The sequence below is a fragment of the Osmerus mordax genome, chromosome 24 (genome assembly GCF_038355195.1).
Source record: "Osmerus mordax isolate fOsmMor3 chromosome 24, fOsmMor3.pri, whole genome shotgun sequence".
Taxonomy (NCBI): domain Eukaryota; kingdom Metazoa; phylum Chordata; class Actinopteri; order Osmeriformes; family Osmeridae; genus Osmerus; species Osmerus mordax.
In genome coordinates this window covers 1659988-1681134 of record NC_090073.1, presented here as the reverse complement: position 1 = coordinate 1681134, position 21147 = coordinate 1659988, and the positions used below count along the sequence as shown (strand labels likewise).

General features: G+C 46.3%; 1 protein-coding gene across 1 annotated transcript; it reads right to left on the bottom strand.

The window, feature by feature from the left end:
• Window positions 1–5973: 5973 nt before the first annotated feature.
• Window positions 5974–20776, bottom strand: LOC136932931 (hypermethylated in cancer 2 protein-like). Its single transcript, XM_067228248.1, has 2 exons — window positions 20705–20776; window positions 5974–7848 (listed from the first exon to the last, which is right to left on the bottom strand). Exon 2 carries the CDS (start codon window positions 7777–7779, stop codon window positions 5998–6000), a length of 1782 nt encoding a protein of 593 aa, XP_067084349.1. The 5' UTR covers window positions 7780–7848; window positions 20705–20776; the 3' UTR covers window positions 5974–5997.
• Window positions 20777–21147: the final 371 nt, after the last annotated feature.

Sequence of the window (21147 nt, the reverse complement as noted above, 5' to 3'; positions counted from 1 at the left end):
CTGTACATTAAGACTGCAAGGTTGAGAGTGCTGAGGTCAGCGTGCTACACTTACATATGACACTTTGAGTTAGCGAGCCCCATCGCCACGGCGACAGCTCTGACCTGAATACGAGCTCTCTTAGGAGGGGAGAGACGAGTTCCCTGCCTGGGTGCTGCCACAGCCAGAGGTCTGGGGAGGTGTGTGTGTGTAAACAAGTATAGAGAGCTTGTGGTAGGCAAATGAAGTACAGAATGGAATGCAAGTGTAGTGTATATGTGGCGTGTAGGCCTTAAGGGGTGTGTGGGGATGTATAGGACTATAGGTGTGTGTGTGAGAAAGTGTAGACCTATAGGTGTGTATATTTGTGAGAGAAGAGAGGGAGAAGGGGTGTTGGCCCTCAATTATTCATGGTCAATGACCCTACCGGTCCAGTCCTGCCAGAACATCCATTATGTAAAGGCAGACCCCGAGAGGAGCAGCTTCACTCTAAACTCTTTAAATCACATTTTCAAGTACAAGTTTAGCAGCTAATAGTGTCTGTCCATCAAACTGGAGTGCACTCAGTTCCCAAAGTGCCAGAAAAACAAGTGAGAGATAAAAAGTAAAATAAAACATAGTTACAAACACTATTTGGAAAATGATATTTTGGTTACAACCGGACGGTCCTAAAAGAGTCTCTCAGTTAGGAGTAATAAAAATGCAAACGCAGAGCTTTTTGTCAATGGCAAGATAGCGTATTGCTGTAAACACTGAGGTGTCTGAGGTAACGTTCTGAGTCGATGAGTCAATACTGATGTGGATATAGCAGAACAAACATGCCGAGTCACTGGTGTGTGGAGAAAGCACTGGCACCCGGACTGGTTTCAGGACTCAACGGTGACAGGTCAAAGGCTAAAGTATGTCTGGGTTGGGTTAGTCTGAAATGGGGTGGGATGCACTATTGGTTGGGTGTAAATTAAGGTTAGATAGTCCTGGAGGTTCTCAAGGTTAACCCTGACTAGGTGAGGAGCCATCCAGGGCCCAGGGGTCAGGGAGGGGAAGGAAGGGAGGGAGGTAGGGGTTTGAAGAAAGAGAGAGGGAGGAGGGGGAAGTTAGGGATGATGCAAAGGAGAGAGAGAGGAAAAGTCTGAAAGGTGAAACACTGAGGTATTAAAACAGCAGACACAGAAAGGTGATGTCAACTCTGACAGTCTGTCGACCGTCTAGTTAGATCTTTGTACATGGTTTCTTTAAAGCTTTGCAACACTGCATTGATATGATGTAGTAAAGGAACACAAGAACTCTGATGACTAACTCCTATATAGTCATCCTTAGTGAGAGACGATATGAGTCACAACTAGGCCTTCGACAGCCCAGATGATTAAAAAGAACGTACAAAGTGCACTTTTAGTAAAGCTATCTGGACCATACCATTACTTGTAATTGTAAAAACTGGTAAGTAAACAGACATGACGGAAACAGTGGCGGGCGTTTAAGACAAAAGTATTACGAGGTCATTAAGAGAACACTATCATTCAGAGAAAGAGTGTGAGTGGATGACGAGGTCTGAGCTGTAAGTGTGTGTGTGTGTGTGGGGGGGGGGGTCTTAAACATCGTGGCAATCTTGGCAGCACCCAGGCAGAGTGTTTGAGGAGATACAGTATATCGCTTGAGACCGGCCACATTGACCTGCCTGTCTACACACACATACACACACACTCTGGCGGTCAAAGTTCAACTCCCCCCAGTGTGTGGTCAATCAGTGAGTCATCTTTTAGTACCCAAAAAAACAAGGGCACAAACACCCACAGTGAACAACGAGAACCCCTACAGCCTGTAGTAGCAGTAGCCGAGACAGACACAGTAACGTGTACATCATCGAGTTTGTATGACGTTTAAAGTTACACAGAACCAGCTCTCCCCAGATAAGTCCCCTTCACAGATTTGTGGTTAATGGCTGTTTTGGGTCATTTTTGATTCTCAGCTTGAAATCTTTAAAACAAAACAAATACCACCCAAGAGAGTCGTCCCCCCCCCCCCCCCCAGTCTCAAATACCAAGACTGTTCATCACTAAGGGGGTTGGGAGGGGGGGGGGGGGTCAGGACACCAGAAATAAATACATTCATCACTGACAACAATAGACATTTGATAAAAAAAGAACACTGTCAATAAGTGTTTGCACCAACTATGTTTGAGGCCAGGCCAGCCAGAGGCGTGTGTCTCTCTCCTCCACAGAAAACAGGAGCTAAGTAGTCACCACAATCATCATCATCATCGATTGAGAACATACCCACAGAAGCAGAAAGGAACATTCACAGTTAAAACCCTACAGCCCCGTACAGATGTAGCCCACCCCAAGCTACAAATACATCCATGAACGTGTCTACACCCCTCCCTTCCTCCAAACCCAGGCAGAAACAACCTGGAAGTACCGTTAAAGAGTTCTAGAACTACCCCCACCCCCCACATGCCCTGAAAGCCCAGCAGTAGAGCTGGCCCTCAAGTCCATGAGGACCCTAGGCCAGACACCAACAATGCCTTTTGATTAATATGTCAAGGACACGTCTCCCCCTGACCTCCCCCTTCTCCCCATCCTCTGGTGCTGGCCCATCTGAAGACAGACCACAGGCCAGAGGGCATGCGGGCAGACAAGAGGGGCGTCCTAGGTCACCCTAGAGCCAGCTGGCAGAGGGGGAATACGTCCGCACCCTCCCCCGCTCTCCCCCTGTATGAATATGCAGCAGCGCTGCAGGCCTGATGCCCTGCTTTTGTTTTGGCAGCAACCTCTGTGGTAAAAGCCCTCCCAAAACACACACACACACACCCTCACAAATCCTTCACTCTGGCTGGCCCTGCCTCCACTGAGGTCTGTAAAACTGTAAAAGTTTATGTAAACAATGAGATAAATACATATGTATCTTTTTCAGAGCCACACAAGGTTCAATATCATTCAAATGTGCTTTGGTTTAAAAAATAGTTTGTGGATTTGGGTATGAGCTTTTCTTAGTTCTTTGTACAACTTTGCAACTATTTCTGAACATATTTTGTAACTAACTAAAAAGACTTGTTTTCAGCTGCCCTGCCTTGTGTTAAGGCTCTTTGTGTTAGTTGAAAAAGTACCCCCCTATTTTTGTCTTAAATATGAAACTAGTGTTTTCTTTTTCCCATGATTAAAATACAGAGAAATTGATACAATACTATGTCTTACAAATGTAGCTGAGAGCTCTGCATTCCCAGATGCAGAACAATCCCTGAAGTCTGGAGTATTAGTAGTAGTAATAGTAGTACGATCACAGTTGAGATTTTTCTTCTTTTTGTCAAGCAAACCAAGGTTTCTTCGACTGCAGCTGCAGAATCCTTGTGAGATTACGAGACCTTGCTGTAGAAAAACACCTCTGCCTGCGCTCCTGCACAACCACAGCAGTCATCTGAAGGCAGTGAGTCATGGACACCTATTTAAGCTTGAGGACATCCCTAGGTATAAGCACTAGCAGAAAATGGCTACTACGTAGAAGAGAGGGGTGTGGATCTCTATATCGTTCAGCAGTAGCTACTACCCCTCAGAGGACTGTGCAGACTACCACAGACCATCTGTGGGGCGTCCAGAACACAGCTACCTTCAAATGTAACTGATGCTTGTTTTTTTGTTTCTTTACTGTAGCTGCATCACTATGGTAACCCAAACCGCTTCACAGACCATAACATGAGGATGTATGAGGAATAGACATCAAACAGGTAATAAAGCCAACACAACAGAGGAATGCCTAAATCAAAAGCTCCAAGGAGGAGAATTTTGCTCGTGGGGGAGGGTGGAGGAGCTGTACAGCAGCTGGAAGGGTGGGGAGTTTGAGGGAGGGGCTAGGAGGGAGTTTATGATGTCCCAGGTTCAGGGCGGGCCGATGGTGATTAACTCATATTCATAGAGGGGAAGAAGAGGTGATAATGTAGATGTCTGGTAGTGTGTGTGTGTGTGTGTATATGTGTGCGTGTGATACAATCAGCTATGATAAGTGTGCATAATACAATCAGGTCTGGAAGTGTGTGTCTGTGTGATACAATCAGGAGAAATAAATGATGAGCTGAGCTGTCCAGTGCCTCTCATCCTCTCCCCTGTACAAGCTTTCACAAGTCTGGCTCAAAAAAATAATAAAATCTAACAAAGCAAACTTAGAACTTCACATTAAAAATCATGATTATAGATTCAATCTTTTTTTCTTTTTTTTGGTCTGAACAGAACACATACACTGTCATCAAGTCCTGTTTTTTTTTTAAGTTAGGGAATATAAAGTGATGAGAAGGACCCCTTAAAAACAAACAGAGAAAATGTTTAGGGAACATAGTAAACTTTACATTTCTTTTGGTGTAAAGTTTACATTCATACCCGCCCACCTATCACCACAAGCTTTCCTTGCAAACACAGAATCTCTCCCGAGTCTCCAGAGTCAGTGGTCAAGATTTCATCATAAGCAAGACTTCTTTGTATGGAACGAGAAAATAATTAATAATTTGTTTGTTTTTTATACAGTAAAAAAAAAAGAAAAAAAAAAAGAAAAGAAAAATAATTTAGTATGCTATATATCTTAAGTACATATTTTTTTTATAACTTTGGTTATGAACTTGTCTAGCAACGTTTGTTAGTTAGCTCAACGATCTTTGGAACACTGCATCTAGTCTAACTAACCACTATTCGCTGGAGGCAAGGAGGATACAGTACATTTTGAGGTGGGGGTGTGTTGAGTACAGCGCCCGCAAAAGCCATCTCTGCTCTCTGTAACAATAAAAAACGATTGTTAAAAACTATGCTATAACATTTAAAATCTAAAAGCATTAAAAACCTGTGTTGAGAGATGGGCAGGTTAAAGCATTAGGTGTAAGATAACTGTAATCTACACACTTTATACAATTAATTACATAGGTACGTTCAACTAATCAACAGAGTTGGTAAGAGTCACCCGAGGTAGAGAAATCTCAAGCCTATACAAATAGACTTAACTGTTTTGTGAGAGGAGGAAAGCTATACAGACAAAATAAACGTACCCACTGAACATGGCGTTCAGCTTTCACCAACCTGTCTCCCCTCTCTTCCCCCCCAGCCCCCCCCCCCCCCCCCCCCCCCCATCCCTTCCCTCCCCTTCCAAGAAGAAAAATACCCAAAGCTTCCAGTTGAAACATTCACAGAAAAGTAATTTGACTGGACCTCGTACCGGGGGGGCGCATCTCCTTGCCCCCAGGTAACTGCCCCCTGGGGGGGGGGGGGGGTGAATCCCCAGATGGTCTGCCCCTCTCTCTTCCCCACAGCCACAACCGGGGGAGGGGAGCATTATATCTTGAATAATCAGAATCATCCGATCCCACCCTCCACCCACCAGAAACCCCCTTCACGCGTCAGATAAAGCACAGAGAAGGTCACCACCCCACCCCACTCCCCCCACCCATCACCCCCCCCCTCCCTTACAGCCCACATGCACCCCACCCCCCTCCCTTTCCCCTGTCCCGTCCCCACTGTTACATGGAGCTAAAGCTGATTGGTTACAACACAACCATATGTTCAGGTTCAGATTATTGCATGTGGTGAGGTGCTGTTGGGACAGCGGCTGGGCCCGGTACCAGATGTCTGGGCTTGCTGGGCCTGAGAGGACTGGACAATCTGAGAAACCAGAGCTGGGGCCACTAAAAACTCCAAGCAGCAATCCCAGACTGGAGACGGTGTGTACGTGTGTGTGTGTGTGGGTGGCTAGAGGTAATAACAGTGATCAGGTGGGCCAGAGAGAGAGGTGTGTGTGAGTGTGCGTGCACACGTGTGTCACACCAAGACAACACCCTGATCGCCATACGTGACAGCACACACTCAGCCCAGAGAAATGCAGTCCTGGAAACAAGTGTGTTAAAAAGGTTATGTGTGCATATATAAATGTGTGAATGTGTGCGTGTTTCTTTGCTTTTTGAGGCGGGACAAAACCAGGGAGAGCTAGCTCCTTCTCTCCTCCCCTCCCCCCCGGTTTGGGTTCCCAGGGTTCTTTGGCTTGTTGGTTCCCCTAGGAGGGCGAAGTGTGCATTCTGAGGTGGCTGATGAGGTTTCTCTGCTGGGTGAACTTGCCCCCGCACAGCTGGCACTCGTAGGGCTTCTCGCCCGAGTGCACGCGCATGTGCTCGGTGAGCCGGTACTGGCGGGTGAATCTCATGCCGCACTCCTCGCAGGCGAAGGGCTTGAGGCCCAGGTGGCTGCGCATGTGCCGCGTCATGGTGCCACGCTGGGTGAACATCTTTCCACAGATGTTGCAGGGGAATGGCCGTGTGAGCCAGTGGCTCTTCTCATGCTGGCGGAGGGTGGCCGGGTCCTTGTAGCTCTTGCTGCACACCGTGCACTTGAAGGGCCGCGGCTCGCAGCCTCCGAAGGCGGATGCCGGTGCGGCGGGTGCAGCCGAGAGGTCTTCGGCCTCCTCCTCCTCCTCCTCCTCTTTGACGAAGGCGCCGGCCTCCTCTTTGATGTAGAGCTCATCCTCGGTGTGGGACTCCACGTGGGCGTTGAGCTGCTCTGAGCTGGGGAAGCCCTTCCCGCAGGGGATGCACACATAGAGGTTGTCCCCGAATGCTGGCTCGAAGCCCTCCTGGCGGTAGACGTAGTTAGCTCTGCGGTTGCCGCCTCTTCCTCCTTTCCCTCCTCCTCGACCTGTTTCGCCGCTCTCCCCATCGCTCTGCCCACTCTCGTCGCTATGCTCCTGGCCGTTCTCCCTCCCCTCCTCCTCTTCCTCCTCCTTGCACTGGAAGGACTGGTCTGAGATAAAGCTGCTGCTGCTGCCTCCTCCTCCTGCTCCTCCACTGGAGTAGCGGCCATCTTTGGGCCCCACGATGACCCCGTTTGCCAGGGGCCTGTGTCTTTCCTCTGCCTTCAGGCCAGACACCTCCCTCTTGGGCCACTCCTTCTTCCGGGCAACCTGGCGGGAGCTCTTGCGGGGCTGCGGTCCGGGGGGCTGGGGGGGGCCGTCTCCGGGTGCCCTGGGGGTGGGGGTGAGCTCCATGGGCTCAGGGCCCGAGGCGTCCAGGCCGGTAAGGAGGGTGGAGGAGTCGTCCAGAGAGGCACTGTTGGTGGTGGACACTGAGGCAGATTGGGGAGACTCCTGGCAGCTGTGTGGGCTGAGGGCGTCGCCGCTGCCCCCCCCCCCAGAGGCGGGGCTCTTCTTGGACAAGTCCAGCCCCAGGTCTGGCTCCCCGCCACTGCTGAGGTTCCCGTTGCTGCTGCCGTTGTTCCCCCCGGTGCTGCCATTGTTCCCAGCAAACGTCTCGTCGTCCGAGAGCTTGTCCCGGACTCCGTCGTCGGGCTGCGTGTGGTCGGTGTCGGATGGGGTGGCGGAGTAGTGGTTGAGGGGACCTGCGGTGGCCCGGCGCTGGTTGATGATGCGTATTCTCCCAAGGGCTCCCTGGGAGGAGGGTTTCCCAGCGAGGGGCTTCCCCCCACCGCGTTTCAGCTTCTTCCTGCAGAGAGCGGCGAGGTCGTGAAGCTGGAGGTAGCTTGCGGCCGTCAGCAGGGCGCTGTAGCTCTGCTCGCTGCCCGGCTCGGTGGAGGACAGCAGCTTGCCCGTGTAGATGAAGTCCAGAACCTGCCGGAACACAGACGGATTGACCATCTCCGTGTCCAGGTTGATGAGGTTGTCGTGGAGAACCAGGGACTTGAAGTAGATGCTACTGGCCGCCAGGATGTTCTTGTGGGCGCGGAACAGCGCGTTCTCCACCACGATAATGACATCACACAGGAAGCCCTTCGCCCTCTGTTGGTTCAGTTGCAGCAGCAGTTGTTTGGCATGATTTGGCAGCTCCATTTCCACCTACCTTCCTTCCTTTATACCTTTCCTTCCTTCTCTCTCTTCCTACACGATCACCACCTGAAGCTGAAGAACAGAAGACAAATAGAAAAGGGGAGGGTGTTAGTGCTTTGAAACCAGGGACACAACAACAACAAAATGGCAATATATGACTATTAAAAGTTATTCTACATGGATGGTACTTCCAGAGTCAAGAACCATAAATAACAAAGGGGGCCAGATGGCTGAGCGGTTAAGGAGTCGGGCTGTTAATCAGAAGGTTGCCGGTTCGATTCCGGGCCGTGAAAAATGATGTGTCCTTGGGAAAGCTCGAAGCCTCGGGTAGAATGTCCCTGTACTTCTAGTCGCTCTGGATAAGAGCGTCTGATAAATGACTAAATGTAAATGTAACAAAGAACACAGATACCAGATGAGCTGGCCAAGTGTACCCTGGTCTCACAGGAAGAAACAATACTACCCTAGTACCCTGGTCTTACCAGGAATAACAAAAATGCCCCAGTACCCTGTTCGCACAAGGAATAATAATACTTGCAAATGTGATAGGCTCTTGGAGTAACCAAAACAGGGAAGACCACTCTTACAAATTAGTAAATTTCTAAATGGCCACAGCAAGCCACAGGAAGTCACATGGCAAAATCCTCCCAACAGCCACTGTGGTGTTTCCTTCCCTCCCCTCCTTTTAAGACAAACTGCCACATGACATGCAACAAGCTCATATTCTGAACCGTACACCATGCCACTGTTCAGGCACAATGGCAAAAGGGGTGGAGGGGAAGAAAGGCTCAAATGGACACCGAGTTACCTCCTCTACTGTGACTCTTCCCCCCCCCCCCCCCCCCCACCACACACACAGCCCCCTGCCCCCATCCACACACAGCCCCAAAGCTAAACTCTAGTTTCAGTGATATGGCATGTGTGGGGGTGTGGCCCACACCCAGATCCATTAGGTCATGGTAAAGTCAGCCTATCCCATTGTTTGTGGGTGGGGGGGTCAGGGGAACAGCAGGGCCAGGGGGAAGGATTAGGTGTCACCTGAGCAGGTAGATCTAAGCAGGAGCTGGGCCAGGGAGAGGAGGAAGAAGAGGGGGAGGGGAGGGTGTGGCTGGGTAAGAGAGATAGCCAGGCAGACAAGAAAGTTTGCTTAAATGCCAGAGGCTACCTAACTACCAGGGCAGGAATCTCTGTCTGTGGCTTGATTATCTCCACCCTGTATTTGGCGTGTGTATTCATCAGGACCCAATGATGTGCGGTGTCAATTGTGAAGATGTTTGGATGAGCGGTTCATGAGAAATAATTGGTGGCCAAGCAGCGAAGCAGCGAAGCTGCAGAGCCACTTAAGTGTTTTTACCTTATTATTACTACACATCTTCTTCCGCCATTGGAGTCTATGACAGCCCCTAGAACCGAATAGTAAAAAGTTGTGAAATTTGGCACACTCATTAAGGACAGTCCCGTATTTATTTTCAGCAAGTTTAATGTCTCCCATTAGAGCACGCTAGCGCCACCAATAGGTCAAAATTGGACGTGTTTACACGCGTAACATTTGAACCGTATGGACGATTTTCAAATATGAGGTACCGTTGGATTCCCTGGATCAAGACGAGTTCAACACACACTATGTATTCAATTTCAAGTTATATGGATTTTCTGCCATTTTGAATTTTAAGGAAAAACTTTTTTTCACTACTGCTCATACAATTCTTGTCCAATCTTCCCCAGATTTGGCACATATCATCATCAGAGCAACCCTCAATCAAATTATCAAAGGATTTTTTATTTTACAGACAATCAAAATCGTCAGCAAAGCAAACAAACTGGAAGTTGGGTAATATCTCAGCAACTATTTGAGAAATCAACACCAAACTTGTGATGTTGACTTGGAACCCTCTTCTGAGGATGTCCAAACAATTCGGTGTCATGTGACCACTGGGAGTGGCTGCAGGAAGCAAAAATGTGTTTTGGCCAATAACTGTTGATTTGTTTGCCTTTATTAAGTGATTCATTTGTCTTAGGATATCTTGGGAGATCAAGTGTGTGACACATGAAAACGTGTGATACCAGACGATTCGATGCAGCCGTAATTTTTTTTCTCAACTCCTCCTACAAAGTGTGTCCAATCTTCACCAAATTTGGCAAGGATCATCTTCAGACCAAGCCTCACAAAAGTTATCACATGGATTTTTGGTTTTTAAAACCGTTTGCTCGGTACAGCCAATCATATCCGACCCGCCAAACAGGAAGTTGGGTCGTATCTCAGCAAATCTTTGATGTATTCACACCAAACTTGCTGCATGTACTGGGAACCCTTTTCTGAAGATGTCTAAAATATTTTCTTGGACATTTGACCTGCTTGGCCACCTCGTTGCTGCTTGCAGCTAAATTTATAAAGGTGTTCGCTGCCATGCTGAGCTGCACTAAGTAGTCAAACGGGTACTGCACTAGTGGACTACTATTTTGGATTAGTAGTAGTAGGAATGTAAACAAGCTTACAACTATGCCCACAGTGATTGGCTAATAGGGGATGGAACTCAATGATTTCATCATAGAAATATTGAAGAACGGGATATTATGTTGCGATATGTAAAAGTTTTTAAAATAAATGTTTTGCCATATTCAAATAAAGGTGTTCAATACTAATTTGTTGTGTCACAAATTAAACAAGTATAGGTTTAGCTAATTTTCAGTCTCTTACATGTGCATCTCGTAAACAAATAGCGAATATGCATAAAGGCAGCTGTATGAATTGTCGATGTGGGGACTGCAGAGGGCATATTGTTGATGCAATGTTATGTGTTCTACTGACGGATGGCTGAGATATACCTAGTTCGTCTGCGCTGCATAGCTGTATTTTCCCTGTGGCCAAGTAGCGTAGACTTGTCAACCTTGATCTCCGGTGTTACTGGGTTGTTTCTAGTGTTGTCACGATACAAAAATTTACTATTGATACCAATACCAAGTTTAGCATCACGATACTCAATACCAAAATGATACTTTAAACTGAAACGATACTGATTCGATACCTAATAGATCACAAACAAAGTCCACAAGGGTTGATAAAATGTTCTAATTAACAGCCAATATGACAATGATTCTAGCTACCAACAGGCCATTTCCACTTAAACGTTACTCCAGCAACCCAACTTTTTTTGCCAGGGGAATTATGTTAACTATATGCTATGTTCGATAAATAGGTGGAGTCAGGTGGCTGAGCGGTTAAGGAATCGGGCTAGTAATCCGAAGGTTGCCAGTACGATTCCCGGCCGTGCCAAATGACGTTGTGTGCTTGGGCAAGGCACTTCACCCTACTTGCCTCGGGGGGAATGTCCCTGTACTTGCTGTAAGTCGCTCTGGATAAGAGCGTCTACTAAATGACTAAATGTAAATTTACGAGTGTGACTTTTTTTTAAACGGACGTTCTGTCTGAGCCACTTTAGATGTTATGCTGTTAACACCTATACCATTTAGCTAGTGCCCACAAATAACTGTAGCTCAATATATTTGTCGTTTTGGAACTCATGTTTTCTAATAATCCTTGCTTGTCATGCTATTTACGATACAGTAGGATAGGCCTGACAAATGCTATGTATTTCACTATCCTATCATCCTATTATTCGCTAAACTGTCGCTTTTTTCCTGTGACTGCATCACTTTTCAGTGACTGCATCCCTGTTAACTCTACTACAATCATAATACCCGACGATACCTTTTTTCAAAGCTCATTATCACAAAATATTTCTCAAATGTTAACGTTCCAAGGCGGATTGCCAGCAACAGACATTTTTGGATTGTTTGTGATTTGATCTTAGTGACTTAGGAGTCCTCTCGACTACCCCTAACATTTCACAGATTTAGGAGCTAAAACTAGCGCTGACACGCCCATTTGTTTTTTAGGAGTTTCTCCTAAATCGGCGAGGGAGGAGCTACTTTTAGCCTTAAGATGTTTTGTGAATATGGCCCCTGATCTCTGTAACTGGTACAGGACAAGAACACACACTATACACTGCATACTACACACTGGACACTACACAAGTAGGCTACTTCTAATTCTAACAGACACAGGGGCCAAACACTAGTCAATAGTCAAGACGCATTTCAGTCCAGTTAGTTTACTACAAGAGTAGATGTAGCATAGTGTGTGTAGAACTTCAAAGGAGGGTTAGAACTAGCATAGTGCGCATAATGAGCTACCAGAGCAGGCTACTACTAGTCTATTAGATATAGCCTCCTCAGACACCAGGAGCATGTTCAAGCAGGATTGTGAACTCCGACAGCCTGACCCCAAACTAGCCAGAGGTCACTTGAACACAGTTTGAGTATAGCAGAGTTGAGGATAGCAGAGCATAGCAAAGAGCAGAGTACAGCAGAGCTGAATATAGCAGAGCTGAGTATAGCAGAGCTGAGTATAGCAGAGCTGAGTATAGCAGAGCTGAGTATAGCAGAGCTGAGTATAGCAGAGCATAGCAAAACTGAGTTTAGCAGTGTATAGTAGAGTTAAGTATAGCAGAGCATAGCAGAATACAGAATAGCACACAGCAACACTAGATCCATTACATGGAGGAAGAACAAAGTATAGCAGAGCCTATAGTGTTAGCAGATTACTGTAAGATGTAATGCAGAGTGCAGCTTGGGTCATAGTGAAAACAAACCATTCGAACCTAGCAAACTGCTAACACAGATTAACTGCTATTTATGTAACATGGCAGATCCAGATCCAGTCTGAAGTAGAACAACAACTGCACACCACAACAACTACCATGTAATAATAAAACCACTTAACATATACTATTACTCTAGTTTTAAAGAGCCTTTACAGGCGCCAAAAGATAGACAATTACCAAAGACATGCTGATAAGGACAGCGTTGACCTGATAGCGAGTTGCAATAGTGATGACATGCCAAGCATGTTTCTCAACATAGCACAGTAATAACAACATGGTAGCATGCTACATGGTGATGGGTGTGAATATCTTGGAACATGAGTAGCACTATGCACATTTACAGAGGTACATGCCAGGTAGCTAGTGTAATCTGAATATCAGACAGCTCAGGGGTTTAGTGTTGCAGTCTGCTTCACAAGTTCTAGGTTATCTAGCTGTTGTGAAGTCTGGTGTAACACTTAACACTGGTGTGGACAGGGCAGTCATCTCGTGGTTCACGTCATCTGCTGTCTTCTCTCCACGGACACTCATCTCCAGAGAGAGAGAAGAGGGGGGGGGGGAGGGGGGAGAGAGAGCACAAGAGGGGGAGCGAGAGAGAGAAAGGGAGAGAGAAAAGAGGGGGAGTGGGAGAGAAAGAAAAGAGGGGGCGAGTGAGAGAGGGGGGGGAAGGAGAGCCAGAGAGAGAGCGAGGAAGGGAATAAAACAGAAGCAAAGAGAGTGGGCCCTGCTGTGATGCCAGCCAGGAAACCATACATCAACCAGGTCTCCCTCACTGTTGTACACACACACACACACACACATCCGCAGGCTTCATGATGGGATACAATAGGCTTTTCCAGCAGGCCAGTAAAAGGGGGCAGGGCTCAGAGAAGAGAAGCCAGCTCAGGAGAAAAAAAAAAAAAGAGAGCTTTCTCCCCCTCCCCATCCCCCTCCTCCTATCATCCCTCTCTCCTACCCCCATTGCCCACCCAAGCGCCCGCCCTCTCTCACTGGCCCCTCCAGGATTCCAGGGAGCTGCTAATGGATTATGGCTGATCTATATGCAGCCTTGGTGGGACACGTGTAGCCACAGCTCCCTGGTGCTGGAAAAAGGGAGAAATCAGCACAGGAAAGAGACCATTAGGGCTTCACAGAGAAGGAGACACCAATAGGCCTGTAGCAAAGGAGACCAGCAGTCAGTGTCTAAATGGACCTTTAGGCTAACCTGCCAAGGAGGCTGGTAGAAAATATACTGGTCAGATTTTCTACCAGCCAAAAGCAATAAATTGCTTCTTTGATTTACAATATCAATTTGTTAATATTACTATTGTGTATTGTCTCATATGTGATTCTCAATCAATATTGCAGTAGTATGTGCAGTATTAAAGGTAGTAACATTAACTGTATGCAGAAATATATTTGCTGGGGCATGGCTGCATATGATTCAGCTGCTCTGATGACTAAATATTTTGTGTGGTTTGATGACTAATGCAATTACATACTATACACAACACACTCAGTACAGCAGATCTAGAAGACTCAATGACAGCAAATCATCAGCTTTCTCCAGATCACATAGGAAAAACAGCTCGCTCTGTTGGTGGGTTGGTCAACCAAATGATGTGGGCGTAGCTTTTTAGAGTTTGTGCTTGTTTTCTGCCGGCTAGAATGGCGACTGGTCTCAATTTACTTGCCAAAAACTAAATGTACCTGCATTTGGCAACTGAGGAGTGTTACTTTTGAAACCTGCCAGCAAGTCTTTACAGGGAGGGATATACGTTTATTTTTTACTAAATGCACGTATATAGGCCTACCTAGGACCAACCTCACTAGAACAGACCTACCCCGAAACAGGCCTACCTACCCAGGACAAGCCTAGCTAGCCGGGATAGGCCTAGCCAGCCAGGATAGGCCTAGCCAAGGCATAGATATGGTTTGAACATTGGGGGGGTTGAAGTAACATAACATAATAATATTCAAACATCGTTGCCATTTGAATATTGGGGGCTTACCTCCCCCCCATAAACCACGTCTTGGGCTTTGTTACCCAGGCCAGGCCTAGCTACCCAGGACAGGCCTAGTTACCCAGGCCAGGCCTAGCTACCCAGGACAGGCCTGCTAACCCAGTCATCTATCCCTGATGTGGCAGACTACAAGCAGTGGGTGAAGAGGTGAGCTTCTATTCATGAAGGCCAGAGATAATTACTTAGAGAAAATTACTTAGAGAAAAAGCTGACATTCTTAGACCAAATATGGCTCCACATACCACCCAGTCTGCCCCAACCAGATCAGGGAGGGAGAGGCTGGAGGCTGTTCCAGATCAGCATGGAGGTTAGGGGTAGTTCCAGCCAATGAGATAGGTCGGACAGATGCTGTCCGACGGAGGGAGGCTAGAGGCTGTCCCAGCCAATGAGAGAGGAGGATAGAGGCCGTCTCAGCCAATGAGAGAGGAGGCTGAAGGCTGTCCCAGCTCAGTGAGGCTTGCTAGAGGCTGTCTCAGCCCAGCCCAGCGAAGGAGGAGGCTGTACCAGTGAGAGAAACTAACTAGAGGCTGTCCCAGCCCAGTGAGGCTAGCTAGAGGCTGTACCAGTGAGAGAGACTAGCTATTAGGAGTCACAACATACACTGACATTCCCAATGTAGCAGTAGGGCATCTGTATCCTACCCATACCCAGTAATACTCATACCCAACACTAAACACACCAGACACTACACACACCCTAAAACTCAGACTGTAATGAAGACAATGACTCTTCTGACACAGAAAAGGGGTATTATCTTTAGCAGTCACATTACCGGGCTTGCTCACTGTCCACAAAATGGGTCCCTGCAGGCCTGACCAACCATCAGTCTACTTATATGATTGACATTTCATCAACATCTTTTCTGTTCCCTTCTTCAGGGAGCTGATCTGATACTAGGAGTGCTTCGATCACCTGAAGCAGTATCGGCCGATACTGAAGTAACTATCACAGTTTTTTTATTTAATTTTTATTCTTACAGCCCCTTAGTATTAGTTAGACCTTGTACCGTTAGTATAGTTAGACTAGTACAACATTATTCAAGATTTATGATCCCTATATGTTGAATGTATGCACCTTCCTGACAAAGTAAATTCCTTGTCTGTGCAAACTTTGAAGGTGATTAAGGGGTCTATTTGAAGCCTTCTATTTATCATGTAGGATTATCTATTTAACTATTCTTAACAACAATGTATATTAAGTATAACAATGAAGAGATGATAAAATAACATGAATTTATTTAGTGGCAGCAAACATGTTTAACATATTCCACTCTCTTTCTTATAGATACTTTTTAGAGACGCAACATAAACCATAGCAGCCTATGCTGGGTTATTGATAACCGCTTATAAATAAACAAATGTAACTATCCTGACGAATAATAAATTACAAAAACAGAATAAAAAGTCTTTATACATTTTAACTTTAGACTATAAAATCTGCAACATAAAAGGCCATAGTCAAAATATTGTTTCAAATTTTTTTCTTTAGGTAGGAGATAAAGGACCATTGGCAATAAAGTGCACAGCAAAAAAAGAAAAGAAAATGGCTCTTTTGATCGGCCTTTATAGTGAGTACCGATCGGAGTATTTAAAATTATTATCGGACGATAATAATCGGCGACCAATCGTTCAGAGCACCCTTATCTGATACCAAGTCATATGCCCTTTTCTCCAAAGATTAGACGTCTCTCGTCCAAACACTTTCATCCAAAGCGACAAACAATGCATATAAAAAGTACTGCAGAAAATCAAGGATTAGAACTGTAGCTTGACGGTTACAGTAAAAGAACAGTCTTCAGCAGCCAACAGGGTGTGTGTGTATGTGTGTGTATGATGTAAACAAAGGACATTTGGGACAAGCTCTGGGATGGGTGGGCTGGGGGAGAGGGGAAACAGGGCCAGAGGTGAGCCAAAGTCCAATGGCGCAACAGCCAATAAGGAGCTGTAGAGATGTGCTGACTACCTAGAATGCTATCATGGCAGTAGGAATAACCATTGCTAACCGCAGTTTATATTTGATCAATGTTACAGCCTGAGATGCCATGTATAGGTGTGAGACACAGAAGAGAGACACAAGAGAGAGACACGAGAGAGAGAGAGAGAGAGAGAGAGAGAGAGAGAGAGAGAGAGAGAGAGAGAGAGAGAGATAGAGACAGAAGAGAGAAAGAGCAAGAGCAAGAGACACACACAGGAATTTGAACACAACTTGAAAGGTGACAAGCTCCCGTACCTGTTAGGTGAAGTGTCATAGAACAGTCACAGCAGCAAGGTGTGTGACAGCACGTGAAAAGGCCCGACAACACTCCAGTATGCTTGGGCACCGTAAACATGTGTATGCCATGCCGGTAGAGTAGTCTAAATGGAGCTGAGCAGAAGAGAGAAAGGGGGGGTGGAGGTAGGTGTGTGGTGTTGTACACAGGTACAGTGTGTGTGCATATGTGTGTCTGCGTTAGTCAGTAAGAGGTGTGGGGGAGGGGGGCAATGCAAAGCTGGTCTAAAATTCTAACACACAGCAACGAGGATCCAGTCATCAAACCATTCTACACACCTAGGCCTACGCTCTCCTACAGAAATCCTACACATCCCTGCCTGCCCACACATTGTTGTCATCAATGCGGCTCCAGTTTCCCTTCAACATCAATACATGACAACCATCACCAGTTTGTATGTAGGTCAAAGATTTCTTCCCATAACAAGCATCTTCTATATACACGAGCTCCACATTGTAACACAGAACAACGTGATTTGCTACAGCTCGTATTGAGTTATCCTTACTTGCTGCCCTTATCCCTATGGACCACCCCTGTACCATTGGTCAAGCTTTGCAGATTTGCAGATAGATGCTTGTAATGGCTGGTCAGACAGTCAGTCTAGACCCTGTTAACTTTTTTTAATGCATCTTGGGCATTCGGATCACAGTGGACATTGCTAAATACAACGACCACCACGGCGCATGCTGATCCAATCACTCAAACCACTGGTGTGTGGGACGCATCCGACCAGGTGTTTTGTAGTGTTAACGCTAAAGGCCAAAATATACTTCACGCCAAGTACGTGAACGAATACACTGAATGGCTGCCGCACGTATCCAGCGATCATTTGGTGTGTACTTTGTGCACGTCAGCCTGGCCCTTAAATGTACGCATATGCAATGTGCAATACCAACTGAAATCGTGGGGTAGTATACCAAAGTTCCTCTGACGTGCTGCGAGATAAAATCAGCTAACAGCGAAGAAGTAGTAGTAACAAAACAGATGTCAGTTTTAAATAGCAAATATGTGCGCTGGCTCGCAATTAGCCGTAAAGACATACGTTAACAATACCTCCTATGTCGCCATGGTTACTGCTGTTGTACAAAATCTGAAGTAGTCGTCAACGTATTTAGTAATGTTTTTTTGCTGACCTGCCTCCTAGTGGCTCTGAAACATCCATGTTGACATAAAGAACGCAGTGGAGTATGTGAACAAAGCTGCTTGCGTAGCTTTCGCGTATGTACCTACACGTACGAAACTGGAGTATACCGAGGCCTTTATGCATACCGATGCATCTCCTGCCAGGACGCAAGAGGAAAAGCCACTGCTTTTTAACATTCCTCCTTCCCTGCCCTGCCCTCTTTTGCAAGTCGCAAATTACTTTGTATTAGCCAATTTCTAAAAGTTGGAAGAGCCTTTACAAGTTCTTTTAAACCTTTTTTTCACAGTTTTTTTTTGCTTTTTGTAGAAAACTGTTTCCTCAACTAGCCTTTGTGAAACAAGCCTGGCGCTTGTCAGTACTTGCTCTAGTGGAAGTGACGTAGGCAGTGACAAAATCAGAACACAAGTGGACAGCGGGACACCTTGGAGACGCACAATTCACACATGTGAATGGCGGTGTGTCCTGGCTGTCTACTTTTGTGTTAGAATCACCAAAATGTGTTTTAAATCCAAGTGTAAACAGGGCCTAAGGACTGATCTCGCTCTACAGAATCAGATAGAATAAATTGGTGTGAGCAGGTGCAGTGACCCCGGTGTTTAAGTGTTGGAGGGGGGGGGGGGGGGGGGGGGGCTACATAACTTACAGTTCCCCTGCTGCAGCTTGGGGGAGACCCCTCCAATTAGGGGGCATCTGGAAGCAAGCAGGTCAGCCTTGTTTAACACCAACAGGGAGAAGGCCGCCACAAACAGAGGCCTGCCCCCCCACCGAGTGAAGGAATGAAAAGAGCCGTGAACGTCTCAGTTTGTGTGTGTGAGAAGGGGGGGTCCAGTCGCCCCATAACCCAGATGTGCCACCGCCTCTTGTTCAAAGAAGAGCCCCGCTCCTTTCCTCTCCATTCCTGTCCCACACGCAGTATGCAGGCTGGACTGTGTTGTCCTAGCTGTCCTGGTCTGTCTAAGGCAGCCATTACTGTACAAGACAAACCCTACGTCCCCCACCCCTCCTCCCTCCATTTGTGTGTGTGGTTTTCCCCCAGTCCTCTCGACTCCCTCCATGGGTGTGTATTGTATCCCACCCCTGTACTCTCTCCCCCCTCCATGGGTGTGTCTGGTATCCCAAACCTGAGGGGTGTCTGCAGAATCAGAACAGGTTCCTCTCAGACTAACTGATGTTACACAGACACCCAGCTAACCTCCCTCTGATCAACACACTACAGCAATGCAGTCCGTCTACAGGAGTCAAAATAGACCTTATAACACCAGAGACTGAGATATGAGGCTTGAATAACTGTTTCTGTTAAGAGCTTCATGGACGCAGTGAAAAAACGCCAATCAGGATTTTCAAACAGATTTGTTTGATATAACAAAGATAGGGTAGACCCATTTACCATGCAGAATGATTATGACTGTAACCTAAACTGGAAAATAATCTAATAATTCCTGTTAAATACGATAAACATTTACAAACAGAAATGCTGCCTAGAGAACACCCAGACTAAGGTAGTTTACGATGAAGACGAGAGCTTTACCCAGAATTCACATAACTGACATTCCAGGCCCATGTTATCTCCGCGCCCCTTGGTACTTAAAGAAACTGGTCACCTGAACAGACAGGCCGGGTTCGCCCCTGAACACACCCTACAACCACCCTACCTCAACCCAGCAGCTTAGAGCAGGATATGACAGGATTAAACTGCAATGTATCCTTGCAGATTAAAACAAAACACATTTTTTATCAAATATGAAAATAAGCCTTGCATTACTTAAAAAAAACGTAAAGACAGAGTTAAATAGACACTGTTGTAGTTTCTGATTAGGCCCTTTACAACTTAATCGATGTGGCGCAGGCTGTGAACCGGGTTACACAGGAACATCCTAGCACCACAGGCTAGGTACTAGCTAGGCTGTTTACCGTGCACCCTATAGCGACATATCGTAGCCTACACAAACTTCATATAATGTACAATTTTCTAATTCCAATAACACGGACGCAGTTATGACGAGAAGCGTCCGTTAAAAACATCGACGGGATATTCCCAAACGACTGGCTAAGACATGTAAACAATGACCCATCTAGATGGCAAACTGGCATTATTGCAGTCAAGTCGTCTAAACAATGAGTTCGACTCAAAGTAATGAAGACTTTACATTTAGCCTCAATCACGCCTCAATTTTTACTCGTGTCGAATTCTGATGCAATCAAGAATCCAATAGCACTACCTGCATCAATTAGCTAATTCCATTCAATTATTTCAAAGTCAATTTGGATTTTGGTCTTCAACATAGGCTTTATTCCATTCAATAAGTCTTGCGCCGTGTAGGCCTATGTCGACGAAATTATTGAACGTAAGAAATAAAATAAAAAACAAGTCAATCGCTATGGGGAGAAATGGTGTCGACATGCTGCTAGTAGCCTACTGGTTACGATAGCTCCTTTCTTCCAGTTCAGTCTATACTAAGCCTTGCCAGCTTACTTTGCCCAGGATTCGTTCGCAAATCGACCCCGTTTTCGGAGGCAGAACACATGGGCAAAATACATCGATGTAAACAATGCAGTGTTTATAAAGGCGGAATTTGAATAAGCCTACAGTACGACTTAGTGTTTAAGGTGTGCATGCAGACAGACCGCCAGCGTATATCTTGCCAAGCAAGCTGGTAAAGGCAACACAGGCACCAGCCCACACAGGCGAAACCCCTTTTTGTTGGCACGCGATGGACAGCAAGCGCAACAACCAAAATCCTTGTGATTTTTCCGTCGATGACAAATAAATCCTAAACAAACCGACAATCCTCTTGGACCCTGACATAGTACCACGTACAGAAGAATGGTAGAAATGCAAACTTGGTACCTTATTACATCGGTAGGAGCGTTCTCAATTTTCCATCCTCTTGCTCACCTCACAGCCTTCGGGACGCCATGTTGCAAGCTTGTGACGTTAAGCGTCCTCACCCCTGACCCAAATCTGAATAGAAGCCAACGCGATGAGCCAACCAAGAGCGGAGGAGAGGAAGAAAACATGGGCTCTTTCCTCCCCAGTGTAACATGAGGGTATAAGGACTGATCGATTTATCACCAGTGAGACCCCTTGCCAACTCGGCGTAAAAACAGTCATTCCCATTTGCAGAATATAGGATTTAGTGATCAATAAACCTGCGCTCACGATCGCAATACATAATAGACCATATCTGCCCCTCACAACTCTCACGTGTAGCCTATATGTTTGTCGAAACTTTAACAACGAATTTAATGGAATATATGCCTATAACACGCATGTTATTCTGTGATGTGATA